General features: G+C 39.8%; 1 protein-coding gene across 1 annotated transcript; it reads right to left on the minus strand.

Moving 5' to 3' along the window:
* Positions 1-4,600: 4,600 nt before the first annotated feature.
* On the minus strand, positions 4,601-17,895 carry onecut3a (one cut homeobox 3a; the record flags this gene model as incomplete). The annotated part of the gene is made up of 2 exons (XM_079593212.1): positions 4,601-4,905; positions 16,839-17,895. The coding sequence occupies 2 exons, from the start codon at positions 17,893-17,895 to the stop codon at positions 4,601-4,603; spliced, it is 1,362 nt and encodes a 453-aa protein (XP_079449338.1).
* Between the last annotated feature and the right edge of the window lie 240 nt (positions 17,896-18,135).

Genomic DNA, 18,135 nt, shown 5'->3' on the forward strand with positions numbered 1-18,135 from the left:
CCTATGCTTTACTATACAAATCTACAGGGAAGAGCGGTTGCAAAGTTAGCTAATGTTGCACATCATAAGCACCACAGCAAGCTAAATAGGGCAGTAGTCACCTACTTGACCAATGAGCCTCTTTCCTCCTTCCTTTCTCCTCTTCTCCTCCTCCTCCTCTCAGCCTGTCTTCTCTCTACCATTTTTTTCTCCTAGTTTTGAAACTGATTGTCTTCTACCATCACAAAGACACTTGGTTCTGATTGATTGACAGGTAACAGAAGAGGAAGAGCACAGTGTGACTGGGGGGGTGAATCTGCAGACAGACCCGGAGAGAAACATGATGTACATGATGCTGTTTTACAGTCGATGAGAGACCATTTCTGGTTGGAGGGGTCTGTTGCAAAAAAAACTGGCTGGTAGCATTTCAGTTTGCGTGAAATGGTGTGCAACCCAAATCGAGAAACACGCCACATGTAAACAAATGCACAGAAGATAACATTTTCAGAAGAGACGTGTGTACATTAGGTCCATGACCAAGTTCAGTTGCCCAGGATAAACGGTCATGCCCCACTTAAGAGTTATATACATAAAAGAAATACAAGGAGGGCAGAGAGGGCTGCAACAATACATGCACACAACCAGTGAAAAACAACAGTGACAGAAAACTCTACAAAACAAAGACCCCTCCAACACCTTTACCACCCTTCCCACCCATCTCCAACTTCCCCGGGGTCTATTCATCCTAGTCGCTCCCTCCAAAGTCCAGGTCGATCCAGCTTTACTCTATACAGTATACAATAGTCATGCAGAAAAAAGTGTCCCCGCCACTTTAAATGGGAGGAGTTTGTTTTTTCATTATTTTTTAAATCAATGCTAGGAGCACTTAACACAATCTAGTTAGCTTTAAATAAAAAAAAATTAACATAGTTAAAGCCTGACTAATGCTGAAACTGAAATCATTAGAAAAAAAATGCATATATTGGAAATTCAGCGTACTGTGATTTTGCTCTTTTCTGTCATCTTTCAATGTTCTGTTTTCTCTTTCACTCTCAAATCCTTTTCCTTTGTGTCATGTCTTTCATTATAAACATTCAAATGTCTTTCTTTTATAAAGAATTATGTACCACCATCGATCAAAATAATAATAATAATAAACAAGAAATTGGCAAATGAGTGAACCAAACAACAACACCAACAAAAACACAATTTAACAGTATAAAGCTTCAAGTCACAAGTTCAAAAACTAACTATTATTAGTCTTAGCAGTGTTAGTGTACTCATTGTAATTAGCATTAGTTTAATCTAAATTACATAAACTTTACACAAAACATTTGAGGTATTTCAGAATCAATTGTCAACACCTTCCTGCCAAGTCCATGTGGTTTCCAATGGGAGAAATATAAGAGGGAAATGGTTCAATGTGTCTTCTAAAATGGCCTCTTCTCCTGAATCATTTGCAGCTATTTAAATAATCAAACTGTCAAAAAGAGGATTTTATTTTAAACCCGTTCTTGACCTAAATCAATGTAAAATGTTAGTTGTAGCCAACCATGTTGCTTAGAATAAAGTCCATTTTGGTAGGCTTGTGTCAGAAGTTTATGATATAGCTTGATTTAAATTAGTTCTCATGAAAATAGGCCATATGTGGGTACAGTACTCAGGCATTTTGAGTGACATCAGGGTGTATGACATCAGAAATACAATGATAACATTGAAAGATATTTTGCGAGTATCCAACAGTGCAAATAAAATAAAGAAACTAGCCTAATGTGAAAGAAAGCTGGGCATTTTTGCAGGGCTCTTAGCCCAAATAATTTGAGTTAAGTGATAGTGCAAAAAAACAATAAATAAAATTGCCATTATAAAGTGCAAACACCAGTTTATGTCAAACTTACCCTGTGCTTCAATGTCTGCCTAAGTAGTGTACATTTGTATGTTTGAGTAATTGTGCAAGGTGCTGTTCACACATAGGCGTTCTTGCTTTTTTTTCTTTTCTTTTTTTTAAACGCCAGCCAGCGTTGGTGGAAAATAGCACACAATCTCGAAACGCGTTTTTAAACTCGGCGCGAGAGAAATAGAAAAACCGCGAAACGCTCAACGGTCAAACCCGTTAGTGTAGCGCACGTTTACACATAAAAATATTAAAAAGCAGCGAAATGGAATAAAAAAAAACGCTATCTGTGTGAACTGACCCAAAGTGTGTGTGTGCGTGTGTGTGTGTGTGTGTGTGTGTGTGTGTGTGTGTGTGTGTGTGTGTGTGTGTGTGTGTGTGTTACCAGAGCAGTCCCACCCGTTGTTGAAGGAAAAAGGCACTCAACTCAATCTGCATAGCAGCCGCATCCCTCAGTGTGGTGCTATGCAGTCTGACTGCACTGTGAGAGTATGTATATGTCATCTTATGTGTGAAAATCCACTTGTCAGTTTGTTTGCACCTGTAACAGCTTTGCTATTATGCTGTATGCTATTGGGGTTTTGGTATTTGTGTGTATTCCTCCCTTTGGCAGCACAGGATTGGCAGGTCAAAGAATCTTTGGTATCAGTGGCTGTTTCACAAACCACCCAGCTCAGTGAGGTAGCCACACTGGTTCTCACTACAAACAAAAGGTCAGTTTTATCAGCTAATGTACATATAGATGCCCGCTGATTTGTGTAGCACAAATCAGCTCTCTTAATGCTCATAACCAGGCCCACATGGAATCTGCGTATATAATTAAGTGGAAAGATTTCTGCAGTTTTATATGAAAGTCAGTAATTTACAGAATTCTGCTGTTCCTTGAATATACGTTTTTGAAATATTTTGGCTAATTTGATTATGCTTTCAGCTACACATCGCACCATGTTTGAATTAATTCCGCAGAATTCCACTGATTTTTCCACCGTAGTTCCGCAGATTCCATCTGGGCCTGCTTATAACTCCAATGCTCAGAGCATTTTTGCATTAACAGTGCCAACTTTTATATGTTCAGCAAGTCCTGCAACATTTCCAGAAATGCTACTGTTGCATTCAAAGACACTAAAAAAAACTCCTCTTCGATTTTGAACATCTCCCCACGGAGGTAAGGTTGTGCCCTTGTTTCGCACCCATTTTGGCAGGGTTTTTCAAGGTTTCACGGAGGAATTTCGGGTGGAATTCTTGTTTTTGTTTTTGTGTGCTCTTCAACAGAGCCAAGAGAGAGAAATGTCTCTTTCATGGTCAGTGAAAGTTCCTTCCGTTATGACCTGTGGTAGTTCACATGCAATGCAGAGATGTCCAGCTGCAGTCCTCCGAAGATTGGTTATTCTTTTAGAAAGTCTTTTTTTTCCCTTTTTATTTTAGTTTTCAAATGATCAATGCCTTACGTATACATGGATCACAAGTTTGATAAGAAATAGAAATATTTTGTACCAATTACCCGTTTTAATATTATGAAGAGAAAGTAAGTGGGAAAAATAGGGGATTAGGGGTTAAAGATTTCTGTTTCTGTTATGTTGCTGTAAAGATATTTCTACCTTTTCAGTTGGTTTTATCACAGACCAGATGTACTGAATGATTTAAAGCATTAATTATTTTCATAATCTTTGTTTAAAAAAAAAGAGAAGAGATTCTGATTCTTTTTAAAAGATGATTGTTGGTTGCTATGGCACATAATGCCGGTTTACGTGTGGACTCTGGCTGAGGGTATGTGAACTTTTATATTAAGGCAAACATTATTGGCACTAGATTTTATGTAACTTTTTGTACTGTGTTTACCCCTTGTCCACTTTCCAGGATAAACATAACATTTGATTTGACCATCTTGTAACAAATATTTCCATACGCGTTTAAAATGTGCCTCTCGTTGTGTTTTGGCTGTACCTGTCTTGACCTTTGGCCTATCGTGTATCTATACGGAATGAAAAATATTCTATTCATAGTTGAAATGTCATAGGTCGCAGTTCTTCGAGATCAGAAAGGGTGCACCGTTGCTGAAAATGGTCCAGTATTTTGTCTCCAGACTTGAGGACAGTTCTCAACTGATTCGCTTGTTGCATTATGGACAGTTTGAATTGTGAACATGCATTAACCTCAAGTGCAGTGAAACGTCGCAGCCCAGGCAGCCCTCCATTTCCATCTGTGCAAAATAAACCGTATGGAGAGCCGTGCTGGATGAACGCGAGAGTCCTTGTTGCGGGAGCTTCACCTTCAGTAGAGGTCGACGTCCTTCGCTTTTCTGTCTGTATCGATTAGTCTCTCAATTCATTAGCTTAGCATATGATCTGAGAGCCTCAGAGAAACAACTGGCCATTAGGGAATTGTGCCGCCATGGGCCTGAGAGTGATGATGCAGGTGGTGGCTTTCTTTGACAACCTCGCTTGAGTAACAAGCCGTCTGTGCTGTGAGCTATGAAAGTGCTCCTCAAATGCACGAAGAGTGCTCACTTTTTTGTGGTTTATGCGAGAATGATGTGGTGCTTTTCCATGTGGAGATGTTTGACTTGATTTAATAACAGTCCCAAAGAAGTAAAAGGTTGCATTTACGTGAAACGTCGCCATTTTCTTTTTTTGGCAGCAGTGGGATTGATTGGCACGCAAAGGGTGACTATGTGAGGTTGGAATGAAAATCCAGTCTTAGCCACCCAGGGGGGAAAGGGGTTTAGATTTAAGCCTTGGAGAAGGTGGTGGCGGAGGTGCCCGGCTGGCCTGGGCTGGCTACATGACCGTGATGGTGTTCCTCATGCCAGCGGTCGACGCAGCGGCGACGTGCGTTCATGAAGAAGTTGCTGACGGTGCTGAGTTCCAGGCCCAGCTGCTGCGAGATGGTCACCTGCATTTCCTTCGAGGGCCGCTTGTTCTCCTTGAAAATGGCGATGAGCGTGCGGCGCTGCAGATCGGTGAAGACCAAGCGCTGCTTCTTGGGTGTCATATTGCGTTCCTTGTGCTGCTCTTGTTCCTTGCGCTTGCAGGCTGTGGGGATCAGGAGGATGAATAAGAAAAGTTCAGGGAAAGGGAAGTAGACAAAGAAAAAAAAATTAATTAGCCTCATGTTTGCTCTACATACTGAAATGCCCTATTTCAGAGCAAATTCCACAGATGAACGGCTTTGCAGGAAGTCGAAAATGTTCAGACTCTCCTGTTTGGCTGTGGATTAATAGTGATTTAAGACAAATCCATTCTATCTCCCCGGAGGTCAAAAATCATCCCTTTAAAGAGAGCAGACAGAGCAGGCCAGCGGTGAGCACCTCAGCCTGGTCGTTGGAGACACTGCTGTTTGATTCAATATTAATGCAGTTTGGGCTCACAGTAGGAGAGCGAGTGACTGGTATACAAAAGTAGGGGTCTTTGTGTGTGAGAGAAAGATGGAAAGAAAGAAAGAAAGAAAGAAAGAAAGAAAGAAAGAAAGAAAGAAAGAAAGAAAGAAAGAAAGAAAGAAAGAAAGAAAGAAAGAAAGAAAGAGGCAAGGGGGATATTGACTCATCCTATTTTAGTGTGTATGTGTCTGTTTTTGGAGGTGGGGTCGTCCACAGAGACTTCGGTCTGAACGCCCCTCCAGCAGGTCTGTAGTCTGCGACTTCAAACAGAGGCCACTGGAGGGCACAGACCTAAGAGAGGCAGGGTATTTTCAAACTGCCTTTAACTCACAACACCTTCCTGTATGTTTCTGTCCTGGCAACACACAGAGAGAGATTCTGGCTGCCTACTTGAGGGCAGTAAACATTGCGAGTGTTGTACCAAAGTGGAAACATGTGTAGGCTACGCCAAAAAATGTTTTAGTTCGCTTACACAGCTTGCAAGTACAAATTTTATTGTGTGAAAAGATGATCCTGTGGCATTTTTAGCAGTTTTTTTCTTGATAGCAATTGTTATGTAGGCTAACATGTTGTTGTTTTTACATTTTTATTTTATTTTTTACATTAGCGCCATTTTACATGATATTTTATTATTGTTTTGGTTTACAATGGACTCACAGACCTTTTGCTTCTCTCAGCATTATTTGTGAATGGATCATTCATTTCTTACCCCAGTCACCTGTAAAAGCAGCAGCTCTTTGCGTCTTACTCGGATTTTATCTATCGTGTGTGCATTTGTGGAGTGACTGGAGCCAAACTGTGGTGCCATGTATCTAATTACACTGAGCTGAGGCCCATTGATCACGTCACCTCTCGCAGTCAAATCTGTTTACTACAGGCGTCTAACTGCCTGGACCGCATCCATCATATTCAGATTCTATATCAGCCACTCTGCGTTTACACACGCGCGCGAGCGCGCACGCCATTAAATGCATTGTACACTTGGAAGTGTACCGTTTAAACGTCGACGGTACTAACGTGCCTATAATATTTGTTTGCGCATAACATTGCTCCTATCGCATAAAGGTGTCTCGAAGCGCCGAGTCTGAAGTGAATGATGAAGCTATAAAGCCTTTTAAATTGTTATTAGTCGTCTGTGGTGTTCCCCTGAAATAACTACGCCTGAAAAAGCAGACATTACAGCGTATCTGACGTAGACGACCTTGGCTTTCAGCAAGATTTACTGGAGCCTTTTGTTTTTGAAAGTCATTTGCCTTTTGACAGTGGTTGTCAGTTCTCCAACACACGTTTATATCCCCTTCAGAATTTCAACAAACCGAGCAGGCTGTGTTTGGTGTTATAACCCGAGTCAACCAGCAGGTGTCGCTGCCGCTATTCCCTGGTGTAAACGGTTTACAGGCGTAAGATTTTGTAATCAATATTGATCGATCGGCTGGGAAGGGGGCCCTGATTACTGAACCAAGCGCGGCGTAGAAAAGGAAAAAAATCGATAGCTGCAGACTTTAGAGCTACAGTGAGCAGAGTGTGGGACAGAACCACAAATATATTGTACAGAAAAAAAGCCAATGAGTGACAAAGAGTGAATCTAGCATTCGGAGGGGATTTTTGACACTCGCTTATTAGTTTGATGATAAATTTCACAAATTCTAAACAAAACCACACTGTAGTCTTTCTTTCTTTCTTTCTTTCTTTCTTTCTTTCTTTCTTTCTTTCTTTCTTTCTTTCTTTTTCTTTCTTTAACTGTGATATTTGTGAAAGATTCCAAATGATCACATATGCAACTGGCATAACCTTGTTCTGCTGCTTATGATTATACAACATGATTATTTTACAGTTATTTGAGTTAATTAGCTACGCAAAATAACCACAAAATGGGGTGCGTTCGCGTTGCGATTTTTAATGTAGCCTATTTCAATGCTTTGATCATTCTGTCATACAAATAAATTCATTTAAATATTTAAGTTGCTTTGTGCTTCTCAAGTTAAATGTAAATTGAATGTAACAGGGTTGACAATTTTACAGTAGGCCTATGTCACTACAGTGTGTTCAGAAAGATAATTTAATGCTTATGTTTCTACAAATACCCATTTTAAAATAATCATTAGTTAACTGTAGCCTACAATATGATACGTTGACTAGGCTATTAAGAATTTTGCGGATAACAGCAATGTTGACTTCAGCTTTTCATTTTTTTTTTTTACTTGAAATTCTCACCCTTTTTGTGAAATGACCCTTAAGATGTGAATGTACGCTGATATGTGATATACTATCTAAGATGATTAAAAAAACGACTTTTCCACGATTCTCTAGCAGTGTCTGACTTGCATGCCTTGCAACACAATGATAGCGGGGTTGGCCTGTGGTCAATACCGATCGATACATCCGTAAATAATTCGTTTTTGGAATTCATTTCATTTAATTAATTATAGTTCCATGAAAATTGTTCTGGTAATGAGCCAGAAACTACGGTATGCCTAATGCCTGCCGTGTACCAATGGGGCGCTGAGTCTAAATTCGAAATAATACCAATTTAATAGCGCTGCGTGCTGTGCGGTGCGGGGAATGACAAACGAGGACACACTGCAGTATGATTCAGAATAATGACTAAAAAATCACAGCTGCAAGCGTTCAGTTATGTATGGCCTATGATAGTGTTAATTAGTCTCGATGTGGGACACTGGCCAATTGCAGGTAGGCCTATACGTCTTTAAATGACTCCGTAGGCTATATTCACCGCAAATGTCTGCAGAACGCTTCTTCTTTCTTTTTTTTCTTTATAAATGAGGCTTAAGCTATTCGATTATGTATATAGGCTACAAATGCGTTTTGTAATGAGAGCCCTTAAACCATTCCTCAACTTTCTTTGATCTTTTTTTATGCTTAGGCTATATGGATTGTAGCCTAATGTTTGTTTTCAAAAGCACTTTGAAAACTTTTAGGCCTAAACTTTAGGCTGCACATTCAGTCTAAAATAGACTTATCTGAGTATTTGACAAAATATAAAAAACAGGTCCACAGTTAGAAATATGGGAGCTTAGAGGTTTTTTTTTTTTTTTGTCTGCTAGAATAGTTTTGTGTTATTCTAATTGGTAAGCTCTTCTTGTAAACAAGATTGTGCTCAAGGCTCTCTCTAAATACTCGACTAAATTTACTGTAATGCAATAAGGAAAGATCAGTATGCTAATATTTAGGTAATTTGAAATAACAGCTCAAGCTGTTAAAGTCGGTTAGTTAGGCATAGCCTATTGACATTATTGCAAATCAAATTTTCTGAGCGCAATCTGTGGAGGTTCCCGTTTAAACAAATCTTGTTTAAACAAAACATGTTTATTCGTGGTTATGTAAATAAACAAAGTTATTATGACAGTAGGCCTTCTTATGTTGGTCGAACGGAGAAACGTGCGATAGGCTACTTGTGCGAATGAAAGCGTTCGATTAGCGTTCTGTTGCTATGGTAACCTCTTTTGTGAATTTTTTTTTAAAAGTGCGGTTGAAAGCTATTCACCTTGAGTTTTAGATGATATAGGCTATAGCACTTCCGGTTTGGGTAAGTTCAACTCTAAAAGACTAAAACAAATCATTTCAAATCAAAAGGTTGCGCTACAAATAATCTCTATCTGTCAGTTTGACTGAATGAGCTGTACAATTTCCTTTATGTTCTCATGTTCAGACTTAAAGAGAATAACATAATGCTTGGTATTTTATTGTGACGTGGTAAGACAAGGATATATGTCAAGAGCTCTTTTCAGTCACTGCATTATTATTTCCCTCCTGATTATTTTCTTATTTCGCTGTCACATCATGAAAAAGACAAAACATAGGCCTACTGTGCATTTGTAGTCTGCTCTCTTGATTTCATTTACCATATATATCTCATTAATTATTCACTGGAATGCACTAAGAATCTCTTGTTTTTTTTTCTCCCCAAATCTCCCCTTCCAGGTTTGTTTTCACACAGATGCTTTAAAATAAAATTGTCTCCCCTTTTCACTTCTAATCCATATTAGCAGTGTTGGAATGTTTCTAAAGCAGGTAAATATAATAGGCAACTTATTGTCTTTGACAATGACGGAAATCACTTTGAATCATTATCACTCAATGTTCCAGCTAAAGAACAATTTTAATTAAGGCAGTGTGTTACAAAATACAGACAAAGGCCTATTACTGCAGTGATATGTAATTATCGGCGGTCTGTGGTCAAAATTTGTTAATGCTTTTACACTTTTAAATGTAATTTTAATGTTCGATGGTTAAAGGGTGAATAGAATGTCATCTCATTGTACCCAGTTTTTGAAAATGCTTATTGCGTCCATGTTCATAAGGCGAACCTTTCGCTGATTGTTTACAGTTTAGCGGAAGTTACTCGCACAAAACCTCATGGGGCATAAATGTGAAGCTAAGTCACACCGCGTTACATTCTGGAGCAGCGCCTCCATCTCCAAGAGGATCCAAGAGCTGCTACCGATAGCCTTTTTTGCTGATTTAGACAGATTTTTGCCTTTAAATTAAATATTCACATTCTTAATGGCATCGTTTGCAGGGAAAATAGGCTATTTTAATGCATTACATGATTGGATGTTTTCACTGTAGTTTTGCACAATTCCGTTCACAAATGCCAAAAGCTTGACCTATAGTCCAGCTCCACCTCTGTGGATCTAATGGGTGGAGGGATGGAGTCATGGGTAGGGTTAGGGTGTGGTCGGACCTTCACGCTTCAACCATTACGCCCAAATTACATCCAGAGAGGGGGAGCTGGACTTCACGCTCCACCCATGGCTCTGCAGTGAGCAGCCTCTCCAGTTTTGTAAGGGCTGTGTGCAAGTTCTGCTGATTCACAAGCCAACAAAATGTCAAAGTCAATCACAAAGGTAATGTTAAACCAAACAAAACATAAAACTTTCAAAAACACTCAGCAATGTGATTATTGTATTGAGTGATAGGCAGTGGTTTTAATCAGTGACATTATTAATAGATTTGCTATCCGCCGTCTTCTCATCAGAGAGTATTAACTTGTCCAGTTTTCTCCCTGAACGGTGATGTGAGGTACTATGGCAATTCTCAATGCAGCATGAATGACCTACAGAATATCAAAACACTGCCTTAAACTCACTAGCAGTGCTCTTAATATGGTGTCTAAACAAGACAGTTACCCAAAAACTCAACACGGCGTGGCGTCAGCTTCACATTCTCTATAGAGCTTATGTAGCTCCGCCTCTTTTCAGCGCTGTATTTGTTGTGTTCTGTCTTCCTTGTATGTCCACAGCATGAAGGTAAGATCTTACGGATTTTTGAACGAACCGCTTGTTTTAAAATCTTCCCGGTTTTCTGACATTTGTTATGTCTTCAAACATTACAATGCTTACGATAACTTTTGCTAACTCTACAATACGGTAAATCCACTTCACCAAGTAATTGTAATTCATCAGCGATGCCACATAAATATTCAGAGCTACCGCAAAAATGGAAGTTCAAACACAAAACTCTAAAGATGGCTGTGCGCTTGTTTCTATAGTGCATAAGGTCTATATAAGCTTTATCAAATGTAGCAGTGTATATTGTCTAAACCAGCAATCTATGTTCAGCATTTCAGATTTATTATATGTTCAAAGCTTATGATATGTATTGTTGCCAAAATATGATCAATTATTGATGTTGCAGGATACAGTGTGTGCCTTTGAAGGTACAGCGAAATGTATGGGGCAAACAATGTACCACTCATCAAAGGCAGTCATTTATGTTTGAACTGTAGGACTACATTTAGCTTCATGGGCCCATGGCAGGTTCTTGTCTTTGAGGGTTAAACTTAGTTTCATAAGCAGCAGAAGCTAATTGGAGCTATAATAAACAAACTCCAAGGGTTCAGTCCGAGGATTCTTGACTTCACAAAGTATAAATAAATAAATAAATAAATGGTGTCTCCTGTGAAAGCTGGAGGTGTATGTGCGCTCTCTTGGATTTCAAGTGGGAGGACTGAGGGAGTGCAGGGATCGATGACTGGCCGCGCCGCTCAGCCGACCAGTCTGCCTAGGATCGATGCATAGAGTGCGGCTGAGCTGAAATTGGGAGCGGAGTGGCTCCCATAGAGGCCTATCCAACGGTGTTTAAAAAGTCAGTGTGTCATGATATTGCCCTTGTATGAACATGAATTGTTATCATCAGCAACTATTACGCTGTAGATAAGCATGGGGTGTGTTTTGCATGAGTATGCCTGTGTGCTGTGTAAATATATTTAACATCAGTGCGTGTAAATCAGAATTCACAATGGATAATCTGTTGGGGGTGCCTGGGTTTGGATTCATGTAAACGGCTGATATGTGGAGTTAGTATGCTGTGAAGTTAGGCTTGTCGTCTCTCTAAAGCATTGCTAATAAGGTTACACCTTTTTTCAGCCGCTCTCTCTATCAGGTGACTAAACAAGCGCGTGACTTTTAAAAGTCTCTCACCTTTTAAACAACTCGCTGGTAGGCTACCTTTAGGACTTATCATGGATTGATTTTATCTTTTTCTCTTATTTGATTTATTGGATGTCTGCCGTTTTTATCAGCGTGACTTGGTGCTAATCGTCTCAAAGGTCGATGTTTTGACAGGGGCTGATTCTGCTGAGTTAGCCTTGGAGGATGGTCGTGGGTGAGGTAAAGGGCCAAGTGGTCAAACTACTGTAAGAGGAGCAGGTACTTCATGTCTCTTAAGAACTAAGCATTGCTTAATGTTGACGTGATCCTAACACATGACTATTGTGGTGAGATCAATAATTGAACGGTCTAATAAAACTGTTCAGTCAAACATCCGTTCTATAGGCATATTGACACGTTGGAATGGGTTTGGTTGTTAAGACCGCTTGACCTACAATTACTGTGAAGTGAGTTTAAGATGTCTGAATGGTTGAGGGGCCAAACACCCTGCACAAAGTCTTGAAAGAACATTTAAAACCTCTGAAAATACCACAGGATTAATCAATAGGTTTCATTTCTTGTGTGGGCTCAAGCTGTCATTGAACACGTACAACTGCACTCTCTTTAAAAAAAAAAATTCAGTCAGAACCAAAAAGAGGTTTATAGCCTGATGCTAGAATAACATTTTCTAGCTTTTTTTCTTTGTACTGTCGATCTGATCTGGAAAACCAATGCAACATCAACAACATAATCTTTGACTCTCCAAAGAACCATGTTATTGTAACATGTTGTTATTTGTAAGACAGAATATTTCAAAAATGCTGACAGACTAAAACTCTCAACGGTGTTGGGCCACTAAACATTGTTGGGCTCTGGGTTTCACAGCTTTTACAAGATGGTTTGATTGACTAATTTAGCAGGCTGTGGGCTCAATGTGTCTGTAAATGATGTAACGGCACACCAATAGAGTCACCGCTCTGTTAAATGGCCCTTGATGCCTCAAGATGTCTCTCAGCCTCAGGAGGGTACATGTGGTTTGAATCTTGACCACATTAGCTAGTTTTAATGTTTACATTTTGTTTTGCCAATAAAAGGCTGTGCATCCATTGTAAAACGCATATATATATTTATAAAAAATAATCGAAGCATTAAATATACCCATTGTATTTCTATTCTTATAGCCTATATTTGCCAATTAGCATGCATTATGGCAAATTGTAAATGTACAATTTTATCACTCCATTTAAATTATATTGCACGGCCAAGATTTGCACGAGTTCTTTGGATTGATGCGAAGAAGAAGAAAACAGGGACTGTAGGAAAAGTACATATGACGGAACTATATTCCTTTCAGGTCAGTATAATGCTTCAGTATGGCAGAAAGTGAAGTATATTTACTACATGCCCAAGTGCTCTGTGCCGTGACTCAAACTATTTGGAGGCGTTGTTCTGTAATATCAGCTATGATAAAATTATTAAATCCCCCCTTGGTAAAATTTAGTGGTGACGCAATGCAATTTAACCCTTTGATGCTCTCCTCCTAGGCGGCACGGTCTCTTAGCAATTTGATTTAAAGGTCACTCTCTCCTATCGATCCATTTTGGCGGGCGAGCACAGAGATTGATCATGAAAATCTAAGCTCGCGGAGACAGTACTGCACCCATTATAGAGCAACAATGTTACATCTTATGGTGGCGCGTACATCTGTTACTCTGTCCTCAGTTATTTTACAGAACACGAGTAAGGAGCTGGTCATTGGCCTACATAATATATTTTTGTCTGCCATGGCCTTTACAGAATAATAAATAAAAAAAAGTGGCAAATACGGTTGTATTGTAATATCCCGATGTAAAGCCGAATAAACATCTGTCATATGTGGACATATCAATTGGAACAGTTGCAATAACACAAACGTCTCTAGCAAAAGCTATGTGCATATCCACGTTGTTTGAAAATAATGCAAAAAACGTACAGTATTATTTCATATATAAATAGCTATGTAGGCTATTTATGTAAATGTTTCAGCAGCGTAACCACAAAAGTTATAGTTTAAAATAAGGTGGAATGCACTAAATTGAAGTAGCCTATAGAGTTCGCGTACAGTGGTTACCATGGCAACAGTTCGCTTCTCGAGCGCATTTCGCTTGGATCAGTGGGCCTACCGGACAGTAACCGCAGTTAGCCTAGTGTCTTTATCATTTTTTATTTATTTATTTGCTATTCACACTATTTTAAGATTTCTATATCACTGAAAACGTTTAGCTCGCATTAGAAAACAAATTGGGGACCTCAACAGGACATTAGAAACCCCTGAAAGTTATTAAATTATCTGCACAATTGAGAAACCATAACAGCTTTAAAATTAGAATGATACAGTAGGTCAAGGGGGGAGGAGACGAAAGTGAATTTTCTCCCATTTAGTTCAACTTAAGCTATTGAAATAACAAAACTAACAACTGAAATCGATATATTCTTGTTATAGACCCTATATGATGGCAAGACCGTTGTGAGATTTAAGATTCTTTTCGAACACCTTTAAATAATCATATTCAAAAACGTCTTCCATGCACTTATTTACCAAACAGGTGACCGAATCTTCATTTTTCACTTCTGGCTCTATCAATTATTAAGGTCAGCATTGATCATTTTCTTGGCCTGCCAAAACCCGTCTCCCCTGAAAATGCCTCGATTCGCTAATCCTAAATCAATCGCGTCCATCCTCGTGGGCTGGGAACTAGAGGCGAGACTGGAAGTCATTTTGATGAGGAGGATGGTGATGATGATGTTGAGTGAAAAGCAAACACTCCACTTAAAAAGTGTTGTGTGTGTTTATATAACTTGTACCAATCCTAAATTGATTGATTGCGCTTAGTTCCATGCGAGAGCAATTCTTATACTAGCCTATAGTTTAACAGAGATTGTCAAGTGGTTTAAAAAAATCATATGGGCAAGGTGGTGGGTATAATTCTCAAAGGGTTGCTATGCAAGAAATGTATAAGCCATAAACATTTGGGTTAAATATAGACCTATATAAAGGAGACATTTATATTCCCGTATTGATGCATCGCGTAAAAATACAGATGGACTTTATTATTGTATTATAATTTCCTTATGACTAAGAGAGACTGCATACGATACACAGTAAAATCTACATCCTTCCTCCTAACGAAACGGTAGGTAAATCCAGAGTCCAATGGGAGAGAGTGCTGAGCCGGTATAATTGATAGATGTACTGGCTATCTTTATTGATCGCTGTATTGATTGGGCCAAATACATTGAGATTGAGTGTGGAATACGGCACAGATGCTGAGACGAATTGTTTTCATTGTTAATGCAATCTTTAAATATTGCGCATTGCGTATTTTAGGTTTGCACTTTCTGTCAGAATTAGGCTACGTGCGACCTATGCCTTATATGCTGCTTATATTTGTCGTTTTTATTAAATATTTGTAAATATTCTCATTGCTGTTGTTTTTTATAGAACGAACTATGCCTAGGCTACTGTCCAAAAAAAAAAAAAAAAAATGCTTCAGCGCCTCAGAAGAACAATACCAAAATGATCCCACAGACACGGGCATTTTCACATTAGCCAAGCAGTGCCACGGCATTGATTTTTGTGACTGTGATGAATTTGGAATAGTAATTTGAATTTATTGATTGATGTAGTGAACGAGTATTCCCAGACTCTGAAACACAACCCCCCAACTACATGCGCGCTGTGCATAATGGCTCATTTAAATTGCACTTGCTTTTGTTATTTGCATAGCATAGTAATTCCTCATTGAGCTAAATTTACTATAGATCCGGAACGTAGGCTACAAGGGCTTTTATTTTATAAAGGGCATCATTTTATTCCAAGAATACGGTTTAGTCAATAAAAAAGACAGTGAATTCACTTAAAGCATATGTTTGTAGTCCATTTCAAATAAATAATTGATAGGCCTACATATAATATTTAAAATATTATATGCATATATATAGGCTATTTCAAGGGTCTCACTTTACAGTGTTCGTGTAATTAATTAAAGTATCATGGATTGTTGTAATATGGACGCATTGTGAAGTGTAGGGCCTGAAACTAAAGACAAAAGTTTACCCTAAAGACATGAGTTACCATACCTTTAAGTTACTACCGAAGTGGAGAGTTCGTCTTCCGTTTAGGGTAACTCCCTTTTAATAGGGTGTGGAAGAAAAAAATCTGATGCCCAATTAGCTTTAACAGCAACGGCACTTAAGAGGACAATTGAATAGCGTTTAAATCTTTATTTACCAGAACAACTTTAAATGCGCAAAGGAACAATTTACATTCCATTAAGTGCTTTTCAACGGGGCATTGACTGGAACTAAAATATGCCACTATATCCTGGTTAATTGAACCCACAACTGAAATACGACGTGAGGCGATAGGTTTTGACGGGTCAGAAGCCTCTATTCCATTATCAAAGGTAATGTTCAGTACACACACTGTTTATTTATTTATTTAATTTTATACATTTCCTGTGGGCACATTTTAAGGTCGAGATTACACATTTGTCTTGTTTTAAGTTTTAATTAAATGAAAAGGGGACATTTATGAAAAGAAATTAAGCTGAGGAACTATTGATGACATGTTGCTGCAAAACGAATGCTTGTTAATGTCTTGAAATCATTGGAACCAAATTATTTAGAAATAATTATATATTAAAAAAACATCAGTTTTTACTTTCATTGTTGACCTGCAATGGCCTTTTCACAAGCCTGAACACCTGCAACAGGCAGCTGATGGAGTGTGTACTTGTATGTATTTACACACTAGTTGATTTCACCTTCATTTGAAAACATTCTAATAATTTGAAATAATGTTTATGTATCTATATTTGCTCAGGTTATTAGCAAATATATTCAATTGAATCATTTTAGATGTCTCTGAAATACTTGTAGTTCATTTAAGGATACACTGCTTTTGTTGAATGTTTTATTCATATCGTCTGTATTTTTATCTTTCTGAATAGAATGCCTTCAGATGTGACCAAGCACAAATAAGAAGAACAAAGAATATTAGGTCCATGCACAATATATTGATTAGGCTACATTACTGAAGATAATGCAAGAAAATAAAGGTAATATATATAGATATAGATTTTGTATGACTGTTTTGATTTCCTTTTTTTTTTTTTTTTTTTTTTGCTTTGCACAAACTTCAGTGACCTTTACTCACCTGCAAGCCTAAGAGCTGACATGCGCTGGAACTCGGGTTCCTGCAGCCACTTCCACATCCGTCTGAACGTCTCCCGACCTGACTTGAGTTTACTCCAGGGTTTGGGATTCCTCAGGAGGTCCGAGAGAGTTCCTTGAGAGCGACACAAGATCCTCTGGGCAAAGATGGCCTGTGGAATGCTGTACCTCTTTAACTCCGCCGTTATTCGCTGAGCCACCTCCTTGGTGTTGATCTCCTCCACCTGCCCTGACCCACCACCCTGTCCGCCGGCTCCTGCTGCCTGCCTATCCCGCTCCGAGAGCACCGACCCGTTCGCCTGAGAGTGCGTGTGACTGTGGTGGTGGTGGTGGTGGTTGATGCCGTTGAGAGAAGACATGATGCCCGCCCCATGCCCGCCCAAACCCCGCGCCAGGTGCTCCTCGCCCCGGCCGAGCATCGCAGCGTGAGACTCGAACCCTCCCGTGGAAATCATCTTGTCGTTCCCCAGGTGAGCACTCGGACCGTACGCGCTCAGAGTCTGTTGGGAGTTGTGCAAAGACCCAAGGCCATTGGAAAGAGGCGATAAAGGTTGTCCCATCCCGGACAAGTCTTTGGAGTAGTGGCCGTATAGGTTGCTCATGGACGCGAGGCCCCGGTCATCCCGCATCAGCGTGAAGCTGCCGCTGACATTCCCGGCGGCGAGACGCTGGTGCGCGGGATGGTGATGAGCGTGAGGGTGCGGGTGATGGTGAAATTTCTCTGAGACGTTGGATATGGGAGGCAAATGGTGCTGCAGCGGCGTCAGGGTTGTGTAAGTGCTGCTCAGGCTCATGCTCGAATCGCACGACATGGTCATCGCTGGATGGAGAGGACCGGACAGCGAATGGTCCGTGCGATACTCCCCGGCACCGTCCAGTATCGAGGCCATGCTGGACACCATCGCTGACCTGCCGTGCGATGACACCAAGTTCCTATGGGTCGCTGACTGTCGCGCGTGAGGAGAGTTCATCAAGTCCCCCGTTTGATGGGAGTGTGACACGCCGTGCAGATTCCCAATGTTTTCCATTGTAAGTTCCATTGTTGAAAGACACTGTTTTCCCTCTCTCTCTCTTTCCTTTCTCTCTCACACTCTCCCTTCCAATAAATTTTAAACGATCTCAAAGCCGCGCGCCATTGATCCCCGAGATCTTCAGTGTTAGTCAATCCAGCATTTCACCACGCACATGTACGTACGCCTGGTGTCTAAACGCTTGTATCTATCGCCGTGGCGCGCGTCTTACTACTGACAGTCGAAGCTGACCGAGTGAGAGTGTCTGTC

This window comes from Phoxinus phoxinus (genome assembly GCF_949152265.1).
Source record: "Phoxinus phoxinus genome assembly, chromosome: 20".
Classification (NCBI taxonomy): Eukaryota; Metazoa; Chordata; class Actinopteri; order Cypriniformes; family Leuciscidae; genus Phoxinus; species Phoxinus phoxinus.